This window comes from Clarias gariepinus, chromosome 26 (assembly GCF_024256425.1).
Source record: "Clarias gariepinus isolate MV-2021 ecotype Netherlands chromosome 26, CGAR_prim_01v2, whole genome shotgun sequence".
NCBI lineage: Eukaryota > Metazoa > Chordata > Actinopteri > Siluriformes > Clariidae > Clarias > Clarias gariepinus.
The window spans coordinates 21,134,313-21,149,781 of NC_071125.1; the positions used below are offsets into that span (position 1 = coordinate 21,134,313).

Below are 15,469 nucleotides of genomic sequence, written 5' to 3' on the forward strand. Positions count from 1 at the left end.
TTTTCACAATGGCGAAAGTGCTATTGTGAAACGGTCGCTGCGTGTACTTCTTCCCTGCTATTTCATCATACAGATGCGGCTTATTTTTGACTACCCGCTTTAGGACAAACCCCGCCCCTGTGCTCTGATTGGCTCAAATGTCACAATTACGTTGTGTTCGGTGATTGGTTAGTGGAGTAACGCGGAAGAGAAATTAAGGCTGAATGTCAAAGAAAATTAAATGACTTTAAGGCGTCGTGTTTGTCCATGAAGCTCTATATAATGTCTTTAGATGTTTTACTGTATATGGTTTGATTTTTTTTTCCCTCTAGAGTGTTTTGTGTGTTTAGTGTGGATTAGATAAGGAGGATAAAACTAATGAGTGTACAGAACTGTATTCTGTCACTTAAAGTCACGTGGTTTAGGGTATATAATCTTTAGTTTTTCTGTGACTTTTGTATATAATAGTGTGTGAAGAGGAGCCATAGTCTGCTAAAGGTTAGTACTGTATCAGAGTCACGTTTAAGGCAATATTTACATAAAAGTTACTGAAATTATCATTCACCTGTTTTACCTGCATGTTTTATCATAATCTGCACTAATATATTTTTATGTTTATTAATAATAATAATAATAATAATAATAATACCCCTGGTCAGAATTGCAGGGTTGGCTTCTTTCCCAGGAACACTGGTCATGAGGCAAGAATAACCCTAACCCGTACAAAGGCAAATTACTGGAGCTAATCCATCCATAAGCATGTTGTTGGGAGGAAACCAGAGACGTGCAGAGAGCATAAAGAAAAAACTACACACAGGTCGAACCCAGAATACTGGAGATACTGCAACACCTTGTCGTCTACTACAACTACTTATAATAATAATAATAATAATGCTGGTGGCACGGTGTCTTAGTGGTTAGCAATATGGCCTCGCACCTGCAGGATCCAGGTTTGATTCCCGCTTCAGGTCCGTTTACATGGAGTTTGCATGTTCTCCCCATGTTTGGTGGGTTTCCTTCCATGGTCTAAAGGCTAATCGATGTTCCCAAATTGCCTGTAGTGTGTGTGTGTGTGCCCTGCGATGGATTGGCACACAATGCAGAGTGCCCCAAGTCTCCTGGGATTGGCTCCAGGCCCCCTGTGACCCTGGAAATTTAATTCAATATTTTTGTTAATTTATTTATGTTTCATAAATTGAATTGTAAAAGTCTTGAATTTAATGAATTAATTGAACGTAATTACTTAAAAAATTCAATTAAATTGAAAACAAATTAGTAAGTTAGCTAATCATTTAATTTATTAAGCTTGACACAAATATTTTTAAAAATTTGGCAAAAACAAGGTGAAAGTCATAATAATTCTTACAAAGAACAAGTGCAAAAATTAGTATTTTTAAAATGAGCATTAGAAATAAATAAATGAATAAAATCCAATGCAGTAATATTCAAGCAAATAGATGTTTTAACTGTATGTTTATTTGGGATAACAGAGGTTTTTTTTTTTAGTTTCTTTTTTTTATACAGATTTTTTTTAGTTGAAAATAAATTAACAATAACGGACAAGTTTAAACACATATTTTTCAAATATATTATTATTATTGTTGTTTTCAGTTTACTTGTACAGTAGCCTATTTATCTTTCTTTCCTCCTTTTTAATTGATTGATTTCTGTTTCCGTTTGTAACCAGTGTGTGGCGCTGTGAGCCCTCTGACTTGACCGACGTCTCATCCATCCAATCAGCGCCTTGCTTGTGCCTCCCCAAAAAAAAATCATACCCAAGAGAGAAGGCGGGATTACCCGGATACGTCGTGACCAATCACATAGCAGGACTAACGTACACAGCTACTCAATGCACGCGCAGTAGGCGGGGTTTGACACAATACGGGTAGGAGATTAAAACAAACCGCCGCCCGGTTCCTCCACATGCTGCGCAGAGCGACATCAGCAGTGCTGCGGAGCGGAGCCGAGATCTCAGCCGCGGTCGTGTTCATCCTCTCGCGGACCAAAGCCAGACCTGAGCCGCTGTGTACCTCACGCGTTATCAGACCTTTCTGTCTGACAGCTTGTTTAAGCAAGAAGAAGAGGAAGGGGAGTGTGTGGTCCGAGCAGCGCGAGGGAGAGAAGATGGACGGCAGCATGGAGGAGATTCTGGCTCCACTGAGACAGGCGGTGAAGGAGCAGGTCAGAGACATGATGATGATGGTGATGATGAAGAGCAGTGTGTGGATCAGGGTGATGCAGCTTAAACCTGACATGCACGTGCATGTTTAATTAATTAATGAGTTAATTGGTGAGATGAGTCACGTGATCTCTTTTTGAGAGAGTTACAGTGTAACATCCACACACCGGAAGTGTGATATTAATGCACTAAATGCATGTAGCTTAAACCTCCACTCTGCCACGTTTATCCCAGGCTGGGTGCCAAAATATTTGCTCCTTCTCTGATCAGAGCAGCAATCCTGCTTTCAACATCACTAAACTATTTATTTGTCCCTGTCTGTATATATATATTCTAGTTTTCCCTTCCCTCAGTCCTGCTCTGCCACGTCTCAGCATCAGTCTGACCGGCTGCGTCTCAAATCACTTCCCCACTCCCTCCCTACACCTCAGGGCTGCTCCGGTGAGACTGCAGACGGTACGATCACTGAGCGGGACAGATCACGGTTTCTCGGTATGATGGTGCAAAGTAAAAGGACAGTCCTGTCTCTCTGCGTTGGACGTGACTGTAAAAGCGTCTCCCGTCAGTGCAGGTCTTAGTGCCGGAGTGTGTAGTGCTGCTTGGGTTTTGTTTTAGTTGTCGATGTCATGTTTCTCCGTGCGCTTGATGGATCTGTCACACTATAACGACTAGAGATGGAGAAAATCGATTCGGTTGTGTATCGCGGTTTATACAGTATATTTATTGCCATGCTGACTCAAATCTGTTATTTTTTTTAAATTTATATACGTTTACGCTTGGTGGTAAATGTTGCAGGTCTTGTATGATCCAATACAGCGTCCTATGTAGTAGGAGCGAATTATTAAAAATTAAATTACGTCTTTAGAAATGTAACAATGTCTCTCTCTATCTCCCTCTACATATACATCTCTATATCTCTCTATCTCGCTCTGTTTATACATACACACAGTGTGTGTGTGCGTATAAATATTTATTGTGGTACCTAATCTTACGAATTTAATCCGAAGGCGAGTTCTTAAGACAAACTTTTGTATTGTAAGACATGATTTTCCATAGAAAATAATGTAAATAACGATAATTCGTTCCAGCCAAAAATATTACCAGTTTCTAACGCTATAAACATATTTTTGCATATCAAAATGTTTAGAAAAGACATGTAAATGAAGTAAAATGTGAATTAAATGGACATTGAACCTCACGGAACCTTTATTTATGATTGCTAAATTCAAATTAAAAATTGAAAGTGTCTCTCTTTTTCTTTTTGCTAACATTCTTGGAACCCATGGTGTTATGTCTAAACTAAATCTTGCACAAAATGCAAAAAAAAAGAACAAGTTGGGTGTTCGTATATCAAGGTAGCGCTGATATTTTTTAATTTATACAGGTTTGCGTTTGAGGTGGTAAAATGTTACCGTTCCTATACAGGGGGGTCTAAACCGTTTACACGTCGGCGAATTAGTTACAAAGTCTGAAGTGAGATCAGGACTATAGGGAGGATTTGCCAAGTATCGGCAGTGTGGGCGGACGTGCATCGTCATGAGATCCCAACACGCTTGGATAGCGGCCTACTGCGTTTAATCCGAAGTTAAGAAGTTAGCTCTGTTGATTGGTGGATTTTTCTCCTGATCATGTTCTTAAGAATCCTAGAATATTGTAAGTGTTAATGAATTTTCCAGCTAATGGTCGACTTTTGTACTTTTTCTTTGTCGGTGATTGAGGATGTTTCTGTTCCATACTAGTGATGAATTCGTGTCTCGTCACCTGTAATGATTCTCTCTAGGAAACTTTCACCTTCCTTAGGGTATCGGTTTAAATGATGGGTTTCAGCAGCAGCTACACCCTTAGACAACATTATAAAATCGTGATATTTACAGAATCGCAATACAAATCTGAACTGAATCGCCACTTACTGTAGGTATCGTGATAACATTGAATCGTTTGGTCCAGGTGATCCCCATCCCATAGTTTTTAGTTTGCTTATTACGCCACACTCTGTTCCACTGAGTGAGATTCAGCCCTGAAGAGGTGTACTCAGAAGGGTCGAGTGACGCACCCAAAAAAAAAAAAAAAAAAAAAAAAAACACAGTTGGATTTTGTATCAGTGCTGAAATCCAGGACAGCGTCTCACTCGTTCCTGATTTACTTCAGCCTTCAGCGCTCGGTCTGATCAGAGTGTTTCCTCTCGCTCCACAGGGCGATCTGGTGCGGCAGATGAAAACCGACGGCGCTCCCGACGTGGACGTCTCTAAAGCTGTGGCCGAGCTCAAAGCCAGGAAGAAGATCCTGGAGGCGAAGGTGAGAGGCGTTATGTCATTGTGTTCAGTCGCTGACGTCCGATTGAGAGAGAACGCATGAGAGGTAAACGTTTCCTCAAAGATCCAACAGTTTACACTGATGTTCTGATCAAGTTGTTTGTCTCCGCATGCTTTCAGGAGCTCTCGCTGCAGTCTAAAGATGACATCGTGGACCGAGCGAAGATGGAGGACACGCTGAAGAGACGCTTCTTTTACGACCAAGCGTTTGCCATCTACGGAGGTGAGGGTTCAGGACTGGACTTCTCATACACTTATTATTCAGAGCTCTATCCAGAGGCTGAATGGTTATACACGTGTTTTGATTTGTGTGTGTGTGTGTGTGTGTGTGTGTCAGGTGTGAGCGGTCTGTATGATTTCGGGCCGGTCGGTTGCGCCCTGAAGAACAACATCCTGCAGGCGTGGAGGCAGCACTTCATCCACGAGGAGCAGATCCTGGAGATCGACTGCACGATGCTCACACCCGAGTCCGTCCTCAAGTGAGTGCTAAGAGAACGCCGTCAGCTTCTTATCCAGCTGCTGCATCTCCAGGTGTTTTATGGTTGTTGGTGCCTTTTTCAGAAATTCAAACTCTCTAATTAGTCTTACCAGGAATAAAGAAACTGTGATGTCACTTGCTTGGGAGGCGGGGCTTATTGTGAAATAGTCACATGCAGGGCTGCAACAACGAATCGATTAAATCGATAAAAATCGATTACTAAAAGAGTTGGCAACAAATTTCATAACCAATTCGTTGTGTCGCACGGCGCGGAGACATTTTGATTATTTAAAAAAACTTTAGTTGAGCGGGGAGTGGAGTCAACACACTCGGTGTTGCGGTGATGCTAGCAGAGTTCAACGTCTCATAGACAGGGCGGAGCAAAACTAAAATAAAACGAACGGAGGTAGAGAAAAGATACATAGCGGAGGCAGAGAAATCTGTACTTGTCTCCCCTGCGGGGTCTTAGTGCTCGTCTCTTACTGGTATAATCAACATCAGTGTACTGTTTACTATAACACTGTGACCACGTGTGTGCATGTAAAACAGATTTTACTTTGTATCTGTATGCGTGTTTGTACAGCGCACACGTGTAAAGCAAAAGCAACTCTCGGTAGAGACGTTAAAAATCCACGGTCTCTCTGCTCAAGGCTTAGCTTGCTCTTTGCCTTGTGTATGTGTGTGTCTGTCTGTCTGTCTGTGACAGACAGACAGACACCCTCCTACTTTCGCCTTCACAGACACACACGCTTTCTCTCTGCTTTACTTTACAGCAGTGATTCCGTTAGTGTGTTTTTAAAATTAAAATTGGTTTACGAGTGTTTTGGAATACCAGCTTGCTTCCGGAACGAATTATGATCATAATCCAAGGTTCCACTGTCCATCTGTATATTTGGCAGATGTAAAGCATATATGTTTTTTGTGTTAGTCCATTTTGCTCAAGGAGCAACATGTTTGTTCAAAAACAGAACTTAATCTTTATAAAGTGCACAAAGGGTTGGAAATGAATGCTTGTTTTGTTTTTTGCTTTTTATCCGATTAATCGAAGAAGAAAATGGACAGCTTAATCGATTATTAAAATAATCATTAGTTGCAGCCCTAGTCACATGGTATTGCTGGAAAAAAGAAAGAATAGGAAAAAGAGATGTTTCACAACAACGCTCGCACAGCATCTCGGTTAAATTTGCATCAAAGTTCTTTTTAAGAACTTTTCTTTATTTGAACTCCTCTCCAAGCCTGAGTACTTACTAGCAAATTAAAAGACGATCAAATCGATCTTAAAGACGAAGATCGTGTTAAATTCTTATTTCTGATTGGTCACAAGGACGGCTTTATGTCTGTTGACGTGAACGTTTGAGTTACGAATTTCAACACATATGAACGGACCGCAGTTCTATTTCCGGTTTAATAACCTAAGTAGGTCATGTGTATTGTATAAAAAATGTGTAGGTCCTGTGTATTGTACATCCTATTTCTATTTCTATTTTTATTTTTAGTTCTATTTTTTCATAGCACATTTCTATTTTTATTTTTAGTTCTATTTTTCCTAGTTTAATTTAATTTTGTAATTTAATTTCTATCGTATTTCTTTTATTCATATTTATTTCTTATTTGTAAAATTTAACTCTCTTTTAGGGTCAATGGCAGTCGTATAATGCATTTCACTACATTTCGTACTGTGTATGTTTGTGTATGTGACAAATAAAATTTGAATTTTGAATTTGAAAAATAGACACTGCAGTGCACCAAATACCAATATTTACAATTATGTACAATATGTTCAGTGTGAAAGTGAATGTATAAAATGTCTTAAGTTCAGTACGTGGGGGTGCAGGAGAAATGAGTCGGCCTCACTGGTTTTAATGAATCAGTCCGGGAGCACGATGATAGAAAATGTCTGACCTGTGAAGCTGTCCTGATGGTGAATAATTCTAATTTGGTCAAATAATGAACGAGACAGAGTTCACAGTCCGATACAGTGGAAAACAGCTCTGAGACAAAATAGCGTCTGGGATTCCCCTGTTGATTTAAAGACGCAGAGTCAACACTGTTTTGTTTCACTGATTTATTTCTTTAGAAATGATTATTGTTTTTAGCCACATGATGGCAGTGTGTCAAAATATTTATGTCAAAGGCGTATAAGACTCTCGGACTTAAGAACAAATCTGACTTACGGACATGCTTCTGGAACGGAACTCCTTCGTGAGTCAGGGACTACCTGTACTTGCGTACATATTATGTTTTCATAGTAACAACTAATTCATAGTCTTGCTGACTTTCTTGCAGGACATCGGGGCACGTGGACAAGTTTGCCGACTACATGGTGAAAGACGTCGTAAACGGAGAGTGTTTCCGAGCCGATCATCTCCTCAAAGGTTTGTCTTTATACACGCTATAGTGCCCACGATCTGTTCTACAACTGTTCTACAATCCTGAAATGTTAGACCTGGATTGAGGCTTATTGCAACAATCGCACCTTTTCTGCTTCTCACAAACTCTCACACACACTTCGAGCTTGTTCTGTAAATTCGAGTTGAGGGCAGGGTGAGGCAGACATTTGGACCACAGAGACAGAATACAGGTTATAACCATGTCATGGCTGTAGACAAGGAAGTAACATGCTATCTTCTGCAACTTGCAAATGTGAACTAAAAGTACGCTACATGATTAATGATTTTTTTTTTTTTTGTTAATGTTTTTTGCATGGTGATCTAGCTCATCTTCAGAAGCTGATGAGCGACAAGAAGTGCCCGCAGGAGAAAAAGAGCGAAATGGAAGAAGTCATCACTCAGGTAGGTCCTGCAGTCCCATTTCCTATCGCTGCGTTTAGCACACATAAATATAATGCTGGACAAATAAAAAAAAAATGTTCGGATCTTTAACCAGAAGTTTGAGGTGCAAAACATAAACAAAAAAAAAGATAATTAATAAAAATACAACAATAAAAATAGTAACGTAGTGAAAAACATTGTCAAGCCCTGTGCCTGAGCTGTGATCAAAACATGACTTTATTAGAAAGTGCAATCATTTAAAATAATTACTATAGAAAGCTTGGTGGTAAATGAGCTCGTTTAAATGAAACTCCACCTGCTGGTTAAACAGTGTAATAACATGCTGTTGGTGCTAAATAGAAAGTGTATAACTTGCATGTAAAAATGTCACTCAATCAAACAAGTCAGAGCACTTTTTTTTTTTCATGCACACACACACACACACACTTATTTTTTCAGGTAAAAATTCTTACTGATGTACACAAAGCACCCGCTCCATACTCATAACTCTTGGCTTCTCGTCTCCGCAGATGGACAACTACACTCAGCAGGAGCTGGCTGATCTGTTTGTGAAATACAACGTCAAGTCACCCAGCACAGGAAATGACCTCACGTCGCCCATCTCGTTCAACCTGATGTTCCAGACCTCCATCGGGCCCGGAGGCAACATGCCAGGGTGAGCCGAGGACGGAAAATCCAGATTTCCTTTAAAAGCAGTTATACAACACGACTCTCTTATTACACCTGGTTGGGGGATTGTTTTTTCCCATAACAGCAGCTATAAGTGTAATTCTCAAATGATGCACGTGATGTTACTATGGTAACAACTCGCATAAGAACTTGTGTGATAGATGTGCTACATAAGCTGAGTTGAAATTGTTAATATAGAGAAGTTGTTTTGGAAGGACTCTCCAGTGCCAGTGTTTATGATGTAATTATGCTGCTTTGTGATTTAAAACATGGTCTAGTGGTTATTTTTCTATAAAGACAGCCTCCGCAAATGATTTATTCCTTACTACTTTATCAATGTGTTATTATCGTTCTGTTTCTGCAGCTATCTGAGGCCTGAAACTGCTCAGGGAATCTTCCTCAACTTCAAGCGCCTGCTGGAGTTCAACCAGGGCAAGCTGCCGTTCGCTGCTGCTCAGATCGGGAACTCTTTTAGAAACGAGATCTCCCCACGCTCAGGCCTTATCCGTGTCCGGTAGGTGCTCTGCAGTTCATTACGACCATTAACGGCTTGATTTGTCCGACTGCAGCATTCACTGACGTGTGTATCGGCTTTCGTAGAGAGTTCACCATGGCTGAGATCGAGCACTTCGTCGACCCGAATGAGAAGGTGCATTCCAAGTTCTCCAGCGTTGCCGATCTGGAGATCCTGCTGTACTCGTCCAAAGCTCAGACCAGCGGTCAGTCGGCTAAGATCATGAAACTGGGGGATGCGGTGGAGCAGGTAAGAGCACCGTGCACATGTTTACAGTAAACTGTAAGTCTTTCAGCTGCTCGGTCACTTCCTATAATTCCTCTAGTGTTTATCTGGTGCGAATCAACTTCTCTAATTCAATTCTTGTGAAGAGAGATCTTCATTCTTGGTTGTTTTTTTACTATTATATGATAATCGTTGAGAGATTTCCAATATTAAGAGCTGGCGTTAACTTAATGAGAGCTACATATTTTGCAAAATGAATTAGAAGTTAAATCTTCAGAAATAAACAGGTCAGTGTTAGTCTAGTGTCAGTGGCTGCAGAGTTTGTTAGACAGCTTAAAAAAAAAAAAGCATATTAAAGTGTGGGACAAAGTTCTTAGAAAAGGCTCAGTCTGGCCTCCAAGGAACTCCTGTAATGTCCCAAAAATGTGGAAATGGCTTGTGGAGAGGTCCGGACTGTACAGGAGTCTAACAGGCTGTATCCCGTGATTGATGTTGGTAAAAAAAAAAAACTGACCATAGTCCTGAATCTGCAGACAGGATGTCGCCCGTCAAAAATCAAGAACGCTTTAGTTAGAGAAGCAACCAGTGGGTCAGGGTTCACTGGACAGATCCACAGCTCGGACTGGAGACGCTTCACAGCACAATGTACAAATCTGGGTTTTCTTTTTTACACAGTAGTTACTATATTAAAGTTCTTACATTTATTTACCATACTGATTTTATTATTACTTTTATTATACCATTTCAGATTAATGGAAGCAAAATGGCTGACCTTTCACCAATTTACATGATTGCATGTTTTAAGTTGCACTTTTGGAGATTATGTAGCGAACAATCCAAGAGAGATGTAAGGAAGTAAAACAACAAGAAAACCAAATGGGACAGAAAAGCAGTGTTTTCTTTTATCTTTATGTTTAGTGTTTGGAGAATATTTCTTTTTTTCCACCATTTTATCCTCTGCTATAGAAACTCTTAAGCTTCTTAAAAGTCCTCCTCTCTACTCTTAACAATACATTCACAAAGCTTCTTAAGCCTAAAAGTTGCTCCTAGTGACGAAATTCTAAGAAAATTCTTAAATGTATGACATTTTCTTAGAATTTACCCTTAAATTTAGGACTAAATCTTAGTAAAGATATAAATGATTCACGAAACATCTTAGCCCTAAAAACAGCTCCTAAAGGTAAAAATTGTTAAGAGTAGAGAGGAGGACGTTTAAAAGGCTTAAGAGTTTCTATAGCAGAGGACAAAATGGTGGAAAGAAGAAATATTCTCCAAACACTGAACGTAAAAGTAAACACTGCTCTTCTGTATAATTCCCTTAATCAAAGTTGCTCTGAGAAGTTTCCTAAATCACTTTTAGCTAGGACTTTTTAGGCTAAGATAGGTGAGAGAATTCTAAGAAGCTTTGTGAATACAGGCTCTGGATTGTTGGTTGAGCTGTGAAGTGTCCTGAGCTGCGGATCTGTCCATTAACCCTGACCCACTGGTTGCTCCTCTAACTAAAGTCTTCTTTATTTGACTTTTGATGGAATTCTTTCTCCAGAGTCACAATTCTAGAGACTCTCTAGCAGCTTCATGAAATCCATGAATCTCCACTTTGGTCTTCCTCTAGACCTTCTGTGTGGCAGTGCATCATTTTACCGTTATATATTCACATATGTTTCTCCTCTGGACATGTCCCAACCACCTCAATCTGGTCTCTGTGGCCATTAATAATGTTTACAAATACAGTGGAACCTCGGATTACGGGTATAATTCATTCCGAAAGTGGGCTCGTGTTCCAAAACACTCGTAAAGCAAATTTAATTTTCCCATAAGAAATAATAGAAACTTAAATTATTCATTCTACAGCTTAAAAAAATAAATACATAAAGATAATTAATACAAAATATTAAGTAAAAATAAAACAAATTAACCTGCACGTTACCTTTCAAAAAAGTTAAAAATAAATCCCGGGAAATAAGCGTTTTCCTTTGTGCATGCAGGCGCTGTGTGCGTGTAGTAAGTGGAGACTCTTGCTTTCAGCCCCTCCTGTCTCCCTTTCCTCATCTTACACATTAAAACTTTCTCTCTCGTTTAAACACACTTACACACATTAACGGAAAGACTGTTGTTCTGTTCTAAATTATTAAAGCTTCTACGCTTTTTTTATATTGCTCGCCACAGCGTAACAGCTCTTTAATCCATGCTCGTGTAATGATGAGATGGACAAACTCGTTGATTCCCGTTCTTTCATTTTCTGCATTGTCAGGTTATATTACAAACTTTCGGGTGCACTTAAATCCAACTAAAAAAACTACTGAAAAACAAAACTCAGGCTCGATATCCTAACCTAAATCTCACATTCGCGTTCACACACACCGGACTGCATTACCCACAATGCATTTACCGCACTGGACTACACTTCCGTAAACAGAGGTCATAAATCAACGTCTCTCTCCCGCTAAACAAGAAACATGATACTCTGTGCTCGTAAACCAAGAAAATGCTCGTTTTTCAAGTTTAATTTTATTAAAAATCTTTGCTCGTCTTGCAGAACACTCGTAAATCCGTGTTACTCGTAATCCAAGGTTCCACTGTAGCTCGGTTCATTTAGTAAATTTGATTGAGTAAATAATTTTATGTGGAAACACCAGACATTTATAAATCTTTTAGTGTCCAGCGTTTTGGAAACTTTTTGGTTTGGTTAACACCTCCACTTATTTTAAGGGCGTCATCAACAACTCCGTCCTTGGCTACTTCATCGGGAGGATCTACCTCTACCTGACCAGAGTCGGTCTGGCGAAAGACAAAGTGCGTTTCCGTCAGCATATGGACAATGAGATGGCTCACTACGCCTGCGACTGCTGGGACGCCGAAGCCAAAACCTCCTACGTACGTCCTTAAAGCTGTGAGATATCTTTGCACATGCAGTCATAACTCGAGAGTGTCATGGTTTAATGTGTGTGTGTGTGTGTGGGCTCGCAGGGCTGGATCGAAATCGTGGGCTGCGCCGACCGCTCCTGCTACGACCTCACGTGTCACGCACGGGTTACCAAGGTCCCGCTGGTTGCAGAGAAACTTCTGAAGGAACCTATATCCTTGGATTGAAGCATTGTGGGATCGGTTAAAGCTAAATTAGGTTTATTTTATTTTTTATATGTTGTGTCTTTAACCGCTCGTCCGCACAAAGTCGTCAACGTAGTGCAGTTTGAGCCGAACAAGGGAGCCATCGGGAAGGCGTACAAGAAGGAGGCGAAGCTGGTCATGGAGCACCTCGCCGTGTGTGACGAGTGCTACATCACCGATCAGGAGAAGCTCCTCAGTGAGAACGGGTGAGAATCGATTTTTCATGAGATTTCCTGTAGCGATGATCAGATGCAGCGGCGTTTAACAAGCAGTCTGACATTTCTCTGTGCAGAGAGTTCACCGTCGAGACTGAAGGCAAGACCTTTAAACTTACAAAAGACATGGTGAGCGTCAAGAGGTTCCAGAAGACGCTTCATGGTAATATTAAATCCCTTCCAGATTCTAAACGTGTCTGTTTGTTCCTGATGTTATTCAGGTCAGGATTCACTCGGCCAAAACACAATGTTGCTGCTGATTTTATTTTATTTTTTTACTAACCATACAGTAAATGTGTGCGAAAGAAGCCACTTCTGAAGTTAATTTAACATGAACCTCCTTTTTACTTTTATATACAGTGCAAAAGTCTTGAGCCAGGCTTTCTTTATTTTTAATGTAGTTTTGAAAAATAATTATCCAAAACTTTTTTTTTTCCCACTCTTAATTTTCAGAGAAGTTTTAAAGAAATGTATTTAAGCCGCTTGTTTTTGTCTCCTCAGTTGAAGAGATCACCCCCAACGTCATCGAGCCTTCCTTCGGCATCGGCAGAATCATGTACTCCATTTTCGAGCACACATTCCACATCAGACAAGGAGACGAGCAAAGAACGGTGACCGAGTTATAGCGCAGAGGTTCGTTATTTGGCGTCTTGCGATTCTGGTAGAGAACTAACTCCGCTGTTTGTTTTTTTTTTTTTTTTTTTGTGCTCAGTATTTCAGCTTCCCGCCTGTCGTAGCACCGTACAAATGCTCCGTCCTTCCTCTGAGCCAGAATCAGGAATTCGTGCCTTTTGTGCGTGAGCTATGTGAGTGTACACGGCCTTTGCAGTTTTTTGATCATTAAGTATGTAATAATAATAATAATATTCTAATCGGTTGACCTTGTGACGTTTCCACAGCTGAAGCCATGACCAAATTCGGCGTGTCCCATAAAGTGGACGACTCCTCCGGCTCCATCGGGAGGCGCTACGCCAGGACAGACGAGATCGGCGTGGCGTTCGGGATCACTATCGATTTCGATACGGTGAACAAGACGCCACACACGGCCACTCTGAGAGACCGCGACAGCATGAGGCAAATCCGAGCTGAGGTACACACGCACGAGTTATTTATTTAACTTTTAGCAATCAATTATTAATGTCTGTTAATTATATATACTATCATTTACATGTTTCCACGCGAGTTAAACATAGTTCCCAGTTTATACCACTAGGTGGCGCAGATGTTATGTTTCTTACAATATGTCAAGAACGAGCAGTTGATTGTTTGCATGATTTACACAGAAATGTGATTATAACCTGCAGATGAACTGATTAGATTTTGGAATTAAATTAAACAAGTCCAAGGTCATCGCAAGGACAGATGTCTCACAGCGTCCTTTCTCTTCAAAGTAGATTTTGAGCCTTACTAATTAATAATCAAAATCATTAGTGTTAAGTTTTTACTCACTAATTAAAACATTTTTTTGTTTTTATAACTATATCGTCATCATAATTGTGAACTTTTCTGAATTTTATGTTAAAATCTGTTTAATCGATAAATACAGTTTCTGCCATAAAAAAAATTGCAATACAATGTCTAAAGTCTAGTTGCATCTTGTATTGTAACAAATACTGGAACTCAAATTATATGGTAAATGTTTTTATTGAAATTGTGTAAGTAGTAAAAAAAAAAAATTAAAAAGTTTAAAGTCTAAAACTTAATACATTTCTTTGTAATCGGATGCACAAGTTAATTTCAGGTTTGCATGTTCATGAGCTCTCCAGATGTTCCATCATCTCCAGCTTCATGATAAATGGAGTCTGTTGATTTATATATATATATATATATATATATATATAAATCGAGACAGAGGACCGAGTGATAATCAGGTAACTTGTATAGTATTTATCATATTGTTGTTCTGTATTTAAAAATAAACAAATAAATAAATAAAAAATTATATTTTATATATATATATATAATTTTTTTTTATTTTATTTTTTTATATACAGAACAACAATATGATAAATTCTATACAAGTTACCTGATTATCACTCGGTCCTCTGTGTGCATCTAATCACCTGTCAGAGTTTTTAACTTTTTCCCCCATTTAAGTAAATCGTAGAGTACTGAACTGCCTCCGTCTTTGCTGAATTCCCTCTCAGGTTCGCGAGTTACCCGAGATCGTGCGAGACCTCGCCAACGGTACCACCACATGGTCGGAGATCGAGAACAAGTACCCCATCTTTGAAGGGCAGGAGACCAGCAAGAAGGACGCAGCAGAAGAGTAGATGAAGCTGCCTTACCTCATCCTGACTCCTACACACACACACACACACACTCACACATATGGCGTCCATGCGCATTTTTTACACAAGCACCAATAGGAACAATTTAATTGTGCCTGTACAATATTAACGATCGTTGTGAATGACGCTTACAAACAATTTCAAATCATTAAAATATATCTTTATGCAGTCACTGAGAGACAACATTATGAGAACACGGTTAGGTAACATAAGGACATGCGATAAAAGGGAAAACTGGAATTCAGGTATTGTGAATTTCACCAATTAAGAAATTGCTAGAAATCTGAAATGCATCTTTGGTTCAATAAATTAAAGCCAGCACTTTCTGGACCTCCAACTCTGTGTGTGTTTTGGATTGTTTTTAATTATTTGATGTGGGACCTGCTGTACCGTGCATGGTGCTAAGCTGTTATGTAATAATACCTTTTTAACTCTTTTAATTATTAATTACGTGTCTTTATGTTTGGAGGATATTAGTATAAAAATGTGCATTTATACATATTAATAGTTTTTTTTTTCTGTGAATATTGTGCAAGTTGTAGAAATATAAAATGGAATATATGATTCTGTTTACCAACACCACTTGCATGTTACATCTCAAATGAGAGTTATTGCCATATCCCCTGTACTGTCAAGACCCCACTCCAAGCCATTTCCTAGAGTTCCTGGGAGGCCAGCGTTTCAGATGTAAAGTGTGCAGTCTGATT

General features: G+C 39.6%; 1 protein-coding gene across 1 annotated transcript; it reads left to right on the forward strand.

Annotated features, from left to right (window-relative positions):
• The first annotated feature begins 353 nt into the window (after positions 1–353).
• On the forward strand, positions 354–15,099 carry gars1 (glycyl-tRNA synthetase 1). The gene is made up of 18 exons (XM_053487320.1): positions 354–477; positions 1,667–2,160; positions 4,352–4,453; positions 4,591–4,693; positions 4,808–4,949; positions 7,235–7,323; positions 7,664–7,740; positions 8,250–8,395; positions 8,774–8,923; positions 9,010–9,172; positions 11,858–12,022; positions 12,116–12,223; positions 12,317–12,462; positions 12,549–12,634; positions 12,973–13,082; positions 13,184–13,277; positions 13,371–13,561; positions 14,619–15,099. Exons 2-18 carry the CDS (start codon positions 1,903–1,905, stop codon positions 14,742–14,744), a joined length of 2,256 nt encoding a protein of 751 aa, XP_053343295.1. The 5' UTR covers positions 354–477; positions 1,667–1,902; the 3' UTR covers positions 14,745–15,099.
• The last annotated feature ends 370 nt before the right edge of the window (positions 15,100–15,469 follow it).

Excerpts from the sequence above, each read along its gene's own strand:
- gars1 (XM_053487320.1), top strand. The coding sequence starts at position 1,903 with ATGCTGCGCAGAGCGACATCAGCAGTGCTGCGGAGCGGAGCCGAGATC. Across the intron at positions 7,324-7,663 it reads AGCCGATCATCTCCTCAAAG|CTCATCTTCAGAAGCTGATG; the intron begins GTTTGTCTTTAT and ends ATGGTGATCTAG. Across the intron at positions 12,635-12,972 it reads GTTCCAGAAGACGCTTCATG|TTGAAGAGATCACCCCCAAC; the intron begins GTAATATTAAAT and ends TTGTCTCCTCAG.